The following is a 15,698-nucleotide window of genomic DNA, read 5'->3' on the forward strand; positions in this document are numbered from 1 at the left end:
ATAACGTTAACTATGGAAAAATAGTTGTTTTATTTATCATTTTAGAAGGTTTTTTGCTTGTTCTGAAAAAGTTTACATATATGGGAAATTCTCTTTTTAATTTAGATTTTGGGGTTCAAAAAATTATGAAATTTTTTTAATAGCACATCAACGATATTTTGTGTGGACATTTTCTAACATTTTAAAAGTACAATTATCTTCTTGTGAATAACTCTTAGCAAAAGCCACCAAAGTTATTGCGGTTTAAAGTTAACAGTTTAAAAAATTCACAAAATTACATTTTTACCTAAAACTTGAAAACATAAGCGTGGATGTAACCCACAACGAAGGATCCAAAATTCAAATTAATTTAACCCAAATATTTTAAATATTCGTGGATAAATTCGTTTTTTAATTTTTCAACCTATTCAAAAAATATTTTTTATAAAACTAAGTACACATTTTTTATAAACTAATTAACATGATGAATTAATACATTCATTTACAATCATTAACTAAAAAAAATTATGCATTTATATTTGGTAGATTAAAAATTATAAGGTTTTATTTAATTTATTTACGCATATATACGAACGCATTTTTCTTAAATTGCATTAAATTCAAAATGGTTGTATTATGAAACTTTCACGTTTATTTTTCCAATATTTAAGTTTCTCCCACAGTGATATCTTCTAGAGCACATTTTGGAGATATACATCAAACGACGCTTAATTACAGTGTCTACTTTTTTCATTTCTAAATTTTACATAACCGAAGAGCCGCAAATATTATATCCAAAAAACTGCAAATGTTGTAAAATTGTATAAATTTGGTTTCAAAACTTTGGGACCACGTAATTCTTTACTTATAATTCGCACAACAATTAAATATAGAGTATAGTCATTCGTCAAGTGTATACCGCCTTCATTAGCAAAATTGACTTTCTCATTTGTAAGCCGCCCTCATAATATGCAAAAATTGTGAAAAAACTAGTTGGTTTCAATCAGTTTTTTGAGAAATTTTGACTTTAAGTGTTTATTTCTCCAACATGGAAATACTCTCGACCACAAAATTTAATGGACGTATTCTTTCGTCTTATGAATAAAAAATCGTCATTACTTAATTTTCAAACTATTATACGAACGAAATGCATAACAAACGAAAATGCATAAAACTGATTTCTTAAAATCTAAAACAAAAAAAGAATTTCCCATATATTATATATAATCAAAAAATTACCTTATTTTTACTTTAAACATGTACTTTTGCTCCGGTATGCAAACGTGCTAAGTCCTCAAAACAATAAAAATATACAAAGAAAAAGTGCTTAAAAAGTCCTTAAAATTTGCTATTATAAACGCATTAATTAGTCATGTAAAAAGAAATATCAAACATTTTGTACATCAACATTTCTAAAAATATAAAAAATATTTTTTTGCCACGCCTAGAAATACCGCCCTTTTTGTTTTTTATATTTATATTACGCCGCCATTTTACGTCCGATCGTAACACGTCATATATCAATACATATAACCTACAGTAATATAGTGGTTTAGCTATGTCCGTTCGACTGTCCGTCCATGTAAACCTTGTAATCAAACTACAACTCGCAATTTTCCAGATAATTTGATGAAAATAGGCTCAAATATTTCATTTTACCAAAGGACGAATGTGTTTGAAAATGGATTAAATCGGAGCTCTTAATTGTGGCTTGTCGTTATTTCCCTCTTAAACACTACCATTATGATGAAATTCTGCATATCTAACTCCTATATGAACAGAAATCCATCCACCATCGGTCTATAATTGATCCTAGCTCCCATATATAGGCTCTTTCAGAACATCAGTTTTCATCAATAAATTGCTTAAAAAGTAATGGACAAATTTCAATACAAATGCCTTATTAAAAAAGAAATCACATTTTAGATATACTCATAACTGGTTTCATATGGTGGCCATTCCCGACTAATATTTTTTTATTAGTTTTTATTTCAAGAACTTCTTTTAAAATATATAACTATTTAAGAAAAGTTAATCTATCATTAAATAAATTTATTACATTTTATAAAAATTTGTATAAACATTTTTGAAAATTGTTTAAAAAAAAAACCAAGAAATATGCAAGTAATTGTATGGTAAAAACATGAAATATTTTTATAAAGCATAACTCTTTAATTTTTCATAGATTTTTATAAAATAAAATGTTTAGTTTTTATATACCTACGCGATTTCGTTATTAATTATTAAAATTAAATGTTGAATGAAATTATCTTTCTTGTGTTAAGATAGGGGGCAGACTGAAATTTTTGTATTGTAAATTAATTTGAAAAAATTGTTTTCGTCCTAGCAAATTAATTGTTAGTAGTTAGAACTATACAGGTATTTTTAAATACCTGTAAAATAGCTGTTTATGCATAAAAGTGGCATTTTAGAAGCTAATAGCTCATATAAATAAATATACATTGTTATAGTATTGCCACAATTTTAAATTTTGCGGAAGGATCCGAGATATCAGAAGTCGCGCATAGATTATGACGTCGAATTAAAAAATTGTCTAAGAGTAAAATATAGCTACAGTCAAGCCATAAATATTGATATATTATATGTTACGATCGGACTTAAAATGGCGACGTTATATATAAAAAACAAAAATGGCGGTATTTCTAGGCGTGGCAAAAAATATTTTTATATTTGTGGAAATGTTGTTAACATATCTTTAATCGTAGGGGGTGACTGACTCAACTTTTGTTTTCCGACCCACCCTAGTGGGTAGTTTGTAAAATATTCAATTGAGTAAGAAATCATGGAATACTTTTTTAAAATAAAGTAAAACAAATAAATATTGCCAATAAAATGATTTTCTTTAAGAGGGATTTTATAGAGAATAGCATAAGTTATGGACCGAATGTCATAATAGTTATTAAAGAAATTTTGGTTCCTATAAAACTTGTTAACGTTGAATTGCATCGCTATACTGCTATTTTAAGCCACTTGTGCGCTTTAAAGTCGTTGGGGTAGGGTCAAACATTGCCCTATCCTCATAAAATGTTGTAAATAGTGTTTGGTCCCATAAAACTTGTTTATGTCGGATTTCATCACTATATTGGTATTTTAAAAACAGTTATAAGCGTTAGAGTAATTTTTTCAATGGTACTTTATATGGGAGCTATGGTCAAATATGGACCGATACTCATTAAAATTAGTGGAGCAATTTAAGTTCATTAAAGTTTTGTCTATATAGAATTTCAAAGCTACACTGAATAGGTTTAATGCATTTATGAGAGTTAAAAAGAAAGCTTTCTGAAGGGGATCTTATATGGGGACTAGGATCAAAAAAAGTTCGATGTTTTTATTATTATTTAAAAAATCCAATTGAAAATGGTTTAGAACTTTTTGATTTTTTTGTAACTTAGCGCTTTTTGGATTTCATATGACGATATGTTTGATGTAAACAATTCTATGGGCCATAAAAATTTAAACATAACAGTTGGTACTAGATACAAGCACAATTAATTTTTGTAATAGTTGTTTTTATTGAATAAAAATATATTGTTCAAATATTTCAAGATAAAGTTTTTGGACTTATGCCCTTTTGAAACAGAATTTGTAATAACTTTTACAATTTTCAACCGATTTCTGTATTTTAAATATCATTGGAAAGATAATTGCATAAGTATAAGGGCATTTTTGTATCAAGTGACCAATTTTTAAAATCGATGTCTTCCGATTTGGATGAAATTTGCACAAAGGTGAGTACTATTGGATAGTAGGCCAGATATAAATTTTCAGCTCTATTAGTCAAGGACTTAGAAGGGATCAAAGTTGGACATTTTCGTCATACATGGTTTTATTCAAATGAGTGTAACTTTTCACCTATTGGTCCTAGCAAAAATTGTTCAAAGAAGTTCAGATAGCTATTTCTTCATTGTTTCCAAATTCTTTTTAAATGTATTTTTATTTTTTCCCAATGTAGTTTTATAACCCAAAGTACAATAGCAGATATGTAAGGGTAGGTGAATATTCGCAACTTTTGCAAAAATACAGAATTGAATATTGGGAAATAATTGAATTTCTTCATACAAACATACATTTGTACATGGCTAACAAAATTTGAATACAGGGAATATATAAAACCCTCCAATAAATGAAATGGCACCAAAAAGTGAAATTCGAAAAAATTGTGACTCGTGCCCTTTTAGAAATGACTGTGTCAATTGTGAATGGGGTTTTAAATAAAAAATATTTTATTATGCGTGTAGTATTTTGTAAGAAAATAAAAAACATTCCTCGATCGAAATTCATCGCACGCTTTCAAATTGATCGAATTTCATCACATATCGGATTATTTTTTTTTGTAAGTTACTTAGAGTTGCATTTTATCTAAATATTTACATATTTTAAATTTTATACCGACATATGTATGTACATGTACAATTGTAACAGTTATTAACTTGACGGCTGAAAGCATAAGCATGTCGCTAAGTAATCTAGAAAGCTTCTTTTCAAATGTGGTGTTAATAATTCTAAATTCTGGGAGTCATTTGACTCCAAATCCGAATCAATAGTCATCTCTTGAATGCTGAATGTATCTGAAAGCTCTGCCTGTCGTTTGGATCGCACTTTATGATGTTCATTTGGGAAGAATGAGACCTCCTCGCAATCATCACTTTAATAAAACAATTAAAAATATTTCTTTATAAATTCGATCTAATAATCTTGAATTTTACCTTTCAGATTTATAATCGACTAAAGGTTTTTGTTCCAAATCTCCCGGTATAGAAAGTCTAGAAATTGGTATCAGGGTGGCAGATTGAGATTTCCGTTTCTGCCAGTGCATGTCAGAATGAGAATAAAGTCTTAATAATTTAATTACTTGCTAAATTTGAAAGTACCAACATTTGTTTCCTGATAGTGGCTGTAGTTCCGTTTCGCCCTCTCTACTTTTAGTTCTAGTTTTCTTTGAAGTATCCGACAAGTATTTGGAGGTTTCAATGAGTCTTCTGGATCACTGCTTATCTTTGTTGGCGACGAACTTGTTGCTTTATAGGATGAAGCCTGTGACTCAGTTATTATTGAAGTTGGTCCCCTAAATGTGACTTCTAAGTCCGCCATATGTTCTGCTGTATCATTTCTCATAAGGTAATTCTGTATGTACATGTTTAGTCAGATAAATTAAATTCTAAAAAAATAATATATTACCGAATCATGGTCTTCTGCCAATAATGATGACTTATCTTCACTTTCTATGCCGCTATCTTCTAAGAATGGCATTGTTGCATTTAAAAAATAGTTATATTTTATTCGAATTAATTATTAATTGGTATGCAGTGTAATTTATTTTTTTATTAATTTTGTGTACTTTATAAAAAATAAATGGAAATAACAATAAAAACCAGTTATTTCCAAAGCGCATGTTCATGTCATCTCAGCTGATTGCCGAAAACGATGTGAAAAAAATCGATATACATATACATACTAAATACATACAATATTGCCAGTCACAATTAATACACCGTTAAATTCAATTATTATTTTGTTTTTATTTACAAAAATATTTAAATGCACAAATTTCGCTTATTATCATATTATAATTATTATTTTATTAATATCATAATCTGTTTTTTTTATTTATTGTTTTGTTTTTGTAGGGGATAAATATTAATACTTTGTCGTAGCGGCGTTACCATTTACTTTATTGACTCGGGCAATAAATAGGAACAAATTATTTACTAAAATTTCTTACAGTTAATTAAAAAAGTCGTTTCTTTATTATAAGCTTCTCTATATAAATCGTTATATTGAACTGGCATGGCTTTACTATAATATCTTTTATTTTTTTTTTTTTTTGAATTTCGTTCTAATTAATTTGTTAAATATACACTAAAATTTAAATTTTTAAACACTTACAATGGCCTGAGGTTTTTGTATACATGCTATTACGTTTTTAAAATATTTATGGAAAATAATCTTAAATTAATACAAAATTTGTGCTTTTCTCTTAAGAAAGACCTCTATTAGACTCTTGGAGTTTAATAATGTGCAGTATTGTTATTATCATCGTTTTTGTTGATACTGAGTTAAAGCTGACCAGCCAGAGCACATGATCTACAACAGAATCTGGCATAGTATTTATTCTTGCAGTAACGTCCCTTTACGATAAGTTTACAATTGGCGAAATGTTCATTGTCTATGCACTCAGGATTTAATGGAATTGTTGCTAAATTCGGAAAAAGTAAAAATTTTTAATACTGAATCGAATTATACTTAATAACTTAACACTTACATTCAACATTGACACTTTCTTCACTGATCGAATAACTAACGGCATTTGCTGCTTTGCAGCCATATTTACCAGAGTCGGCCATATTGATATTGTTAATTACTAGACGATAAGGTTCACCTTAAAAAAAAAGTAATTAATTAAAATATGGAGATTTAGATGTAATTAAAACCCATATTATATTTCCTATTATACTAATCCCAATATTTTATACGCACTCTATCAACATACTAAAATAAAACTCAGTTTTTGTCGAATTTATCTTAATACCACTATTTTTAAACGATTTATTAACAATAAAGAGATTTTTTGTAAGAAATATATACATACCAACTGATATTTGGATTCGTTCGCTTGGCAACAGTGGTAGGCCATCTTTAATCCATGTTACATTCGGTTTAGGGTAGCCTTGAACAGAACATCCCATAGCGATTGTGGACCCGGGTGTATAATTATTATTGGGATCCATTCCTACGACTGCACTTACAGGAACTATATCACAAAAACACAAAGAAAATGATAATTAATTATTAACAAGTTCGATTTTACCCTTATGGAAGTATGTATTGACAAATATACAATGTAAACCTACTACCCATAATTATGATCATGCCCTTAAAAATAGTGCAATATATATATACTTACTTGCTGGTACATAAGGTGGTGGAATTGCTGGAGGTCTTGTGGGACGATATGGGAAAGATGGCCGCTGAGTTACGGGTGCTTTTGGAGGTTCCACAATATATTGTAGATATTGTGCATCCTCATTGGTTACCGCACGGGCAGGGCCAACGGCAACTAATGTCACTTTAATAGATGCTGGACGTCTACTTAAACGATTCCAGGCATCACAAGTATAAGGACCCAAATCAGAAAGTTGGACCGAACGGAATGTTAATGAATAATCACGAGCTAATTCATAACGCTGACTGACCAATGGTAAACGACTACGATTGCGCCACCAGTGTACCATAGGTGCTGGATGACCTCCGGCAGGACAACGAACTACAGCAGGTCTATTTAATGTCACTACTTGCGTAACATTTCTATCACCATATACATAAGCAGGCAAATTAACAGGCTCTATAGTAGTTAGTTTTAATATAACATCAACATCAAGCAAAAACATGCACAAAATCACAATTAAATTTGTTAATATTAAAATACCAACACCAAGTTAAATAATTAAACAACTATAATACCAACCCGTAACTTGTAATTCAACTTCACGTCTGACAGGTTCACCCAATCCATTACTCGCTACACAAACATAAGACCCACTGTCGGTCTGTCTAACTTGTACGATTGTTAAGTCACCGCTTGAGGTCAAGACGTAACGGCCTTGATTGGTGTCAACCTAAATGTAATTTATATAAAATCAAATGTCTAAAATCAAATGTTTAAGAATAAAAACCCTACTTACCACTACATTGTTACGTGACCAGGTTACGTTAGGGGCTGGATTCCCAGTGGCAAAACATCTAAGGACAGCAATGCCACCCATTGGAGTTTGAACGTCTAATTCTGGTTTTTCCTTTGGAACTAATGAGGCTCGAACTTCTCCTGGATATACAACCACAGGAGCTGCTGTTGTAGGCGCTGTTGTACGCACGGTAGGTGGAGTAGGGCGAACACAAACGAAACCACAACCATTGCTACAGCATTTGTTATCATCCCTACAATCAGCATCAGTATAGCATTCTCGGCCGCAAATACCGTCATCAGCGCTCAGTAGTGGACAAAGCCCAGGTTTATTGTTGAGACGGCAAACGGGAACAAACTGTCCAGGTACGTTCGGAGATACTTCGATCGCACACTGTTGTCCATCATTGCATTCGTGATCGGCACAAGGGTTGTTACATTCGCAGCGTTGACATTCATCATCGTCAACTGGTATACGCCGCACTCCATAAGGACAAGACATTGAGTTACATTCATTTTCATACGATTCGCAGCGATTTGGCAAAACTTCATTTGTAATATCCGGTTCTAAAGAAGGAATTATTTACTGGTTAGAATTCTCAAAATTAAGAGTGTGTAATAAAGTTATGTTAGTTGATATGTAAAGAAATTAACCCGTTTCCAGACTTATAATACCCATACCCGTGCATCTTACAGATTTACATTATGAACGTGCAAATGGTCTTAATCTAATTAGAAAAGGCATAAAGGGGTTTCAATAAAGTGCAAAAGCTATAATGTGCAAAAATATTGTGTGTTGTACATGTGCTTTGAATGGTATAGTGCAAAATGTGCGAAATGTGCTTATACTGAATAAAATAAACCCATACAGGCAACTGGGCTTACTTGAACAGAAATCATAACAAGATTCATAGGAGCGGAAATTATTTTGATTGCCCGCACAACCCGAATAGATAAACGAAATACAATTGCCACGAGCATCATCATAATACCAACGACGTTGAGTCTCCGAACGACCTCTACAACGTCCCACATCCACTTCCTGTTTACATATATCTGGACTCATAATAGAATGATTAGGTTTAACTTGTAGGGAAAAGTAGATTATTTTAATTTGTTCTAGTACCTTTATTATGAGGGAAGGTAGGCTCTTGACCAATTAAACACACTGATTCACATTCGCCACGATTTTCAAACCTATTGCCGGTACCTTGGCAACCGCCATAAGTAAATGGCTCACAAATTCGGGAAGTCTTATTGAAGTAATAGCGCGTTTGCCACTGACGACAGGGTCCGGTTGCCACTTCCTCATTGCAGACGTCTAAGCGAGGCCCAATTACATTACTTACCGCTTTTAGAAATTATACAAAAAATGGAAATCTAACTTACCCACACCCTTGAATTCACCGCACTGCCGTTCACATTGTTCCCGAGATTGGAAGCGATTACCATTTCCACCACAACCGGTATAAGTAAAGGCCACACAAATCATGTTTTCGTTATCGTAGTACCATGCCGTGGTACTGTTATCGCATTCACCAGCCTCCAGAGGTTGGTCACACACGGAATAAGTCTAAATTTTAAAAAATTGCAGATAAATATATTTTTCCAATTCAAAAGAGTAATAATAAAATAACTTACTGGAGCGGGTGGTTCGCCACTTGCACAACGTGACATACATTCCTGTTCAGTTACAAAATTGTTTCTATTACCTCGACGACCAGTAAACTCGAATTCACTACATCTACCGGTTTCTTGATTGAAATGCCATCTGATCATACTTTCATTACCATTGCCTCTCAATGGTGGTAAAACACATGTCTCCTGAGCGGGGAAGCATTCATTTTCACAATCATCTTCTGAAGCATAGCTGTTAGCATTGCCACCACATCCTGTGTATACGAATTCATCGCAAACGCCATCAACACTGTTATAGTACCAACGAACCTGGTTGTCTAAGCAATTTCCAGTTGCAACTGGCAAGAAACATTTACGAGCGTCATCAATTTCTGGACTTGCTTCCAGATCAGGCTCAAATCTGGTCTGGAAACCTGGTTCTGCACTGCAGTGTTTGAGACATTCCTCTTCTGAAGTAAAACGATTTCCATTGCCTCCACAGCCACCATAGTAAAATGAAGAACATTGAGAAATTGTAGAATCGAAGTACCAGTATGGCATGTAATCATCACAATCGCCTGTATCATGTGGTAATAAGCAAACATTGTCGTCTGTCGGCTCTTCAGGCTGGACTGGAATGGGTTCGGGGACGGCTTGTGCCTCACCAATACATTGTCTTTCGCAATCTGCCTGGCTTTCGAATCTATTTCCATTACCTCCACATCCTCCATAATAAAATTGACGACAAACAGAATGTTCCTTGTCAAAGTGCCATACCATAGTGTAGTTGTCACACTCTCCTTGAGCTGGTTTCTCATCGCACACATTGATGTCAGTTGGTGGTTGGATAGCTTCTGGTTCTGGTTTATATTCAGGTTCTGGTACATGTTCTGGTTCAGGTTCTGGTTCTGGTTTCTTTTCACATCTTTGATTACAAGCGTCCTCTGTAGTGAACTTATTTTCGTTTCCACCACAACCACCATAATAAAATTGACGGCAGCGTTGATCTTTAGTATCGTAGTACCACATAGGTTCATAATTGGTGCATTCTCCCACTTCTGCGGGAATTTCGCATATATCCTTAGCTAAATAATATGTACATATACAAAAAAATATTAAATACCAAATTAAATACCTAAATTAAAAGTGCATCACATGTGCGGACATCGAATTTCAAGCGACAACATTGATCGCATTGATTCATATGATGTATGAATGAATGTGTGTATTCCAGAGGAATATTAAAACCTTACCAACTTGTTTGGGGCAATGATCCTCGCATGATTCCAAAGATGGGAAATTGTTTTTATTTCCTCCACAACCAGTGTAATAGAAGGGCATGCATTTCTTATCTGCCTCGGAATAATGCCAACGTGCATGTTTTTCGCCGCAATCACCGGTTTTCTTAGGTAATGAACAATAATCTGTGAGTCATGAGGAGAATGCGCAAGGAACACGTGCATGTTTTTTTACGAATATGAAAGGTGTACACAAAAATAGCAGGCATAATAGCAAGCAAGGTGCATAAGGAGAGGGAAAATATAATAAAGATAATATTTATGATTATATTGCATACCACCACCAAAGGAAATAAATAGTAATAAGCTGTATTATTTAATACCATTACCATATTAGGCATAACCAATGCTAGACTAAGCTTATCTATTATCTAAATGTAAAACTAATTATCAAACCTTTATGTACTCCTGGTTGGCGACAGTGGTAATTACAAGCATGTTCTGTTGGGTAATTGTTTTTGTTACCCTTGCAGCCGCCATATCTAAACGGACGACATACATCGGTCGCATTATCGTAGTACCACCGTTCAAAGCTACCCTCGCATGGTCCTTCATCCATTGGCTGTTCACAAGTGGCTGTTATGAGACTAATATTTAATATTTTGACAAAATTTTACACTTTTATATACTTACGAATACTTTCACTAACTGTACATAATGATTGACACTCTTCCAGACTGTCGAAACGGTTATTTGTGCCATAGCATCCACCATATTTAAACTCTTCACATCGTCCACGTTCAGAGTCAAAGTACCATTTGGTAATATATCCTGTGCAGGGTCCTTGACTCTTGGGTAAGAGACATGCATCTTTTCCCTTAAATTCTTGACAGGTTTCCTTGCATTCACTTTCTGAATCGAATCTATTACCGTTGCCTCCACATCCGCCATACCAAAATTTAGCACATGCGCCATATGAAGTGTCAAAGAAGAATTTAATGGAAAAATTACCGCAGGTACCAGTTTCTTTTGGTAATTTGCAGGACAACTGTGGTGGTTCTTTAACATTTTCGCAGCCTTCAAATTTATCACCTTGAGCAGAGGCAATACCATCAGGACAACAGCCATATTTGCTCTCTAAACAAGTACAACCTTCATTATTAGGCCCCTTTGCTGGAGTTTTTTCATCTGGACAACATTTGAATTCTGTTTGAGAACAATGACAGCCGTAGTGATGAGGACCTTGAGCCACAGTAATACCATCGGGACAGCAACCAAATTGTAATGTATGGCAGGAACATCCTTCAAATTTAGGACCCAGAGCGGGAGTGAGCTTATCAGGGCAGCAACCAAACTCTGAAGATTCACATCCACATCCTTCATTGTTAGGACCACGGGCAGCAGTTTTCTTATCTGGACAACAACCATACGGTGCGTACTGACAGTCACAATCTTCAAAGTTGGGACCACGAGCACTGTTAATATTATCAGGGCAGCAACCAAACGGTGAATTTAAACAACAACCTTCTCCCAGAGGACCATGTGCTGGAGTTTCGTTGTCTGGACAACAGCCGTATGGTTCGTATGTACATGCCGGGCATCCTTCATTATCAGGACCAGTAGCTGATGTTCGTCCGTCATTGCAGCAGCCAAACAGTGAATTCCTGCAATTCTTTGGGTCAAAAACATCTTCGCATCCAGCAAAGTTTTTGCCAGAAGCAACAGTTTTACCATCTGGACAGCAACCGAACTCACTAAATGAACAAGATTGTACTGTAACTTCAGATAGTGTTGCATCGGTTGTTTCAGATATATCTGTTGTATCAAATACATCAGTTGTTTCTGGTACATCAGTACTGTCTGTTTCAGCACTTTCAGTTTCCATAAGCTCTGTAGTTTCTTCGGGTATTTCAGTAGTGGTGGTTGGTGGCAATGTTGTTGGTACTGGACATCCTTCGAAATCTTCTCCTTCAGCAGCTGTAAATTTATCTGGGCAACAACCGAATAATGTTTCTGCACATTGTGATTGAGGACAGCCCTCAAAGTTTTTACCACCAGCAGCAGACACACCATCATGACAACAACCAAATTCGGTTTCAGCACAAGTCTTAGCAATAGGACAACCTTTATCAAATGGACCTTTTGCAATATGTTTACCATCTGGACAGCACCCATGCTCTGTTTTTTTGCAATCCTTAAGCTTTTTGGCTTTACATTTCTTCGCTTTAGATTCTTTTGTAATAGCGGCTTCCAATGTGTTAGGAGTACTCTTCTCATAATCTTCCTCAGTTGTCCATATATCGACTGTGGTAAATTCATTTGTTGAAAGTGAAGAATCACCAGAACTGTCAGTAGTTGAGTCGAAAATAACTGTAGATTCAGTTTCCAAAGTGGTGTCTCCGGACGATTCCTGACCAATTGTTTCTGTTGAAAAATCTGTTGTGTCTGATATACCCAAAGTACTTGACGCTTCTGTTGATTCCGAAGTATCTGTAGATTCAGAAACATCTGTACTTGACTCCAATTCCGTTATACTATCAGTGGATGATGAAACTGTTGTAGAATCTGAGGATAAGTTAACATCAGTGGATGTAGACATATCTGTTGAAGATGTTTCAGACGATACAGTGGTTTCATATAACTTAGTGGAAATTGATGTCGATATAGAAGATTCAGTTGAAGCTAAAAGTTCTGTCGATGTAAAGCTGTCTGTAGAAGAAGTAAGATCAGTTGTTTCCGAAGATTCAGTAGCTGCCGAGGAATCAGTAGAAGCAAATACTGTTGAATCTGTAGATAGATCTGTTGTAGAAACAGATGATTCTGTTGTAGTATCCGTTTGAAGTGTAGAATCCCTTATATCTGAGGTTGAAGAATCTGTGAAATTGGTAGATTCAGAAGCTTCAGAGGTGTCAGTAGATTCAGAAGTTTCAGAGGATTCAGTAGAATCAGATGCTGTTGAGCCAGTAGATTGGACTGTCGTGGAAACAGATGTTTCTGTAGTGGGTTCGGTTGAAAGTGAAGACTCTGTAGAATCTGTAGATTCGATAGTTACAGAAGACTCTGTAGAATCAGTAACTGTTGAATCTGTAGATATATTTGTTGTCGAAACTGATGATTTCGTTGTAGTTTCGGTTGAAAGTGACGATTCCGTTGAATCTGAGGATATCGAATCCGTTGTTTCGGTAGATTCAGTTGTTTCTGTTATAGTTTCGGTTGAAAGTGACGATTCCGTTGAATCTGAGGATGTCAAATCCGTTGTTTTGGTAGATTCAGTTGTATCTGTAGATGTATCTGTAAATGTAGATGTCTCTGTGGAATCAGTTACATCTGTAGATGTTATAGTTTCGGTTGAAAGTGACGATTCCGTTGAATCTGAGGATGTCGAATCCGTTGTTTTGGTAGATTCAGTTGTATCTGTAGATGTATCTGTAAATACAGATGTCTCTGTGGAATCAGTTACATCTGTAGATGTATCTGTAAATACAGATGTCTCTGTGGAATCAGTTACATCTGTTGCTGATGAAGATTCAGTAGAAGTATCTGTTGCAGAAGATGAGTCCGTAGAGGCATCTGAAGATGATATGTTTTCAGAAACAGTTGTTTCAGATATGTCTTTGAAACTTGAAGATTCAGAACTACCGGTTGAACCAGATGATTCGGTAGATAGTTCTGTCGATGAATATGTTTCAGATGTATCTGTAGATATATTTGTAGACTCAGAAATATCTGTAGTTTCAGAACTATCAGTAGCAAACGAGACAGTGGATTTATCTGTAGAATCTGACGATGTTGTATCAGAACTATCTGTTATCTTAGATAAGTCTGTTGAGATCTCAGTTACATCAGTACTTTCTGACACGTCAGTAGAACTATAAATATCGGAAGATGTCGTATCGATATCAGATGATGATGAAGTTTCAGTTGAAAGGGAGGATTCCGTAGATGAAGATGATTCGGTTGGTGATGAAGCTTCGGACGATAGAGAAGAATCTGTTGATAATGAAGATTCCGTTGATGAAGAAGATTCGGTTGGTAAAGACGCTTCAGACGATAGAGAAGAATCTGTTGATAATGAAGATTCCGTTGATGAAGAAAATTCAGTGGATGTAGAGTCTTCCGTTGATGAAATTGTTGATGAAGAAGATTCGGATGGTGAAGAAGCTTCAGACGATAGAGAAGAATCAGTTGATAATGAAGATTCCGTTGATGAAGATAATTCAGTGGATGTAGAGTCTTCCGTTGATAAAATTGTTGATTCAGTAGAATCAGATCCTGTTGATTCTGAAGAATCAGTTGATTGGGACCGATCTGTAGTTTCAGAAGTTGTTTCTGTACCATCACCGCTACCTTCAGTAACAATACTAGAGAGCTGAGTACCCTCTGTCTCGTCACCTGAACCATCGACAGTAGTGAGAGGGGTATCGGTAGAGATTTCCTCATCTGTAGTGTCAACTGCAGGAGTACTGTCACTCAACATTAGATCATCAGTTATCAATGATGACATTGTTGATTCTTCATCGAAATCAATACCATCGGAAATCTTCAAATCTTCACTCATTTTATCTGTTACATATTTTATGTTATCATCGTCCTCTTCTTCTTCACAGTCTTCTTCATATTCTTCATCAGTAACCGGCTTATCTGTACTTTCTACAGGCATGACCTCATCTTCCGTGCAGGCCTGAGTATTACATTTCTCAGATAGCGACTCTATTTTCGATTCGTCACAGTTATTGGATTTTGTACCGTTTGACAAACATAAGACCTCGCGCTGCCTCTCGCCTCCCCCACAAGGCTTAGTACATGATTCCCATGGCCCAGTGAACCACTGACCAGGACACTCCTTATCTTCACCTTCACATTCCTGCTCAGCTTCAGGTTTAGTAGTTTCATCGCATTGAGAATCGTCCGTTACTTTGGTAATGGTTTTACCATCGAATTCTCCACACAAAACAACACGTGACTGAATGCCTTTGCCGCACGGCGATGAACACTTACTCCATTCGGATGTAAACCATTGAGTTTTACATTTCTTGGATTCACAAGGCCTGGACAAAGATGGTGTTTCAGGTGCGCAAAATTCATCATCATAAACCTTTCCGGATTTGGAAGCGCAAATTGCAGTACGAGTTTCTGTTGTTTGTCCACAAGCATCGCACTGA

At 34.9% G+C, this 15,698-nt stretch overlaps 2 protein-coding genes across 7 annotated transcripts in view; both read right to left on the reverse strand.

The window, feature by feature from the left end:
- Positions 1 to 4,200: 4,200 nt before the first annotated feature.
- LOC119609742 lies at positions 4,201 to 5,402 on the reverse strand. The gene is made up of 4 exons (XM_037964643.1): positions 5,179 to 5,402; positions 4,876 to 5,124; positions 4,707 to 4,804; positions 4,201 to 4,645 (listed from the first exon to the last, which is right to left on the reverse strand). The coding sequence occupies exons 1-4, from the start codon at positions 5,248 to 5,250 to the stop codon at positions 4,426 to 4,428; spliced, it is 639 nt and encodes a 212-aa protein (XP_037820571.1). The 5' UTR covers positions 5,251 to 5,402; the 3' UTR covers positions 4,201 to 4,425.
- A 249-nt stretch (positions 5,403 to 5,651) lies between these two features.
- LOC119609741 (papilin) overlaps positions 5,652 to 15,698 on the reverse strand; it is a 30,644-nt gene continuing 20,597 nt past the window's right edge. Inside the window, exons 6-19 of one of the 6 annotated variants that reach the window (XM_037964637.1) lie at positions 13,971 to 15,694; positions 11,230 to 13,835; positions 10,993 to 11,172; positions 10,552 to 10,722; positions 9,323 to 10,383; positions 9,071 to 9,254; positions 8,808 to 9,002; positions 8,567 to 8,737; positions 7,683 to 8,248; positions 7,466 to 7,616; positions 6,905 to 7,342; positions 6,590 to 6,751; positions 6,263 to 6,379; positions 5,652 to 6,196 (exon numbers count right to left, since the gene is read on the reverse strand). In XM_037964637.1, the coding sequence (XP_037820565.1) occupies positions 6,057 to 6,196; positions 6,263 to 6,379; positions 6,590 to 6,751; positions 6,905 to 7,342; positions 7,466 to 7,616; positions 7,683 to 8,248; positions 8,567 to 8,737; positions 8,808 to 9,002; positions 9,071 to 9,254; positions 9,323 to 10,383; positions 10,552 to 10,722; positions 10,993 to 11,172; positions 11,230 to 13,835; positions 13,971 to 15,694 (7,866 nt within the window). In that variant the 3' untranslated portion in view covers positions 5,652 to 6,056. Of the gene's footprint in view, positions 6,197 to 6,262; positions 6,380 to 6,589; positions 6,752 to 6,904; positions 7,343 to 7,465; positions 7,617 to 7,682; positions 8,249 to 8,566; positions 8,738 to 8,807; positions 9,003 to 9,070; positions 9,255 to 9,322; positions 10,384 to 10,551; positions 10,723 to 10,992; positions 11,173 to 11,229; positions 15,695 to 15,698 lie in introns of all 6 variants that reach the window. The other 5 variants (XM_037964636.1, XM_037964638.1, XM_037964641.1 and 2 more) reach the window with 5 other exon arrangements.

Source organism: Lucilia sericata, unplaced genomic scaffold (assembly GCF_015586225.1).
Source record: "Lucilia sericata isolate MDLA Ls3-8-SP2 unplaced genomic scaffold, ASM1558622v1 Contig001052F_arrow, whole genome shotgun sequence".
Classification (NCBI taxonomy): Eukaryota; Metazoa; Arthropoda; class Insecta; order Diptera; family Calliphoridae; genus Lucilia; species Lucilia sericata.

Coding starts and splice junctions, on each gene's coding strand:
- LOC119609742 (XM_037964643.1), bottom strand. CDS start 5,250: ATGCCATTCTTAGAAGATAGCGGCATAGAAAGTGAAGATAAGTCATCA. Junction 4,805..4,875: donor GCCACTATCAGGAAACAAAT/GTTGGTACTTTC, acceptor ATGCACTGGCAG/AAACGGAAATCTCAATCTGC. Junction 4,646..4,706: donor GTCGATTATAAATCTGAAAG/GTAAAATTCAAG, acceptor GTTTTATTAAAG/TGATGATTGCGAGGAGGTCT.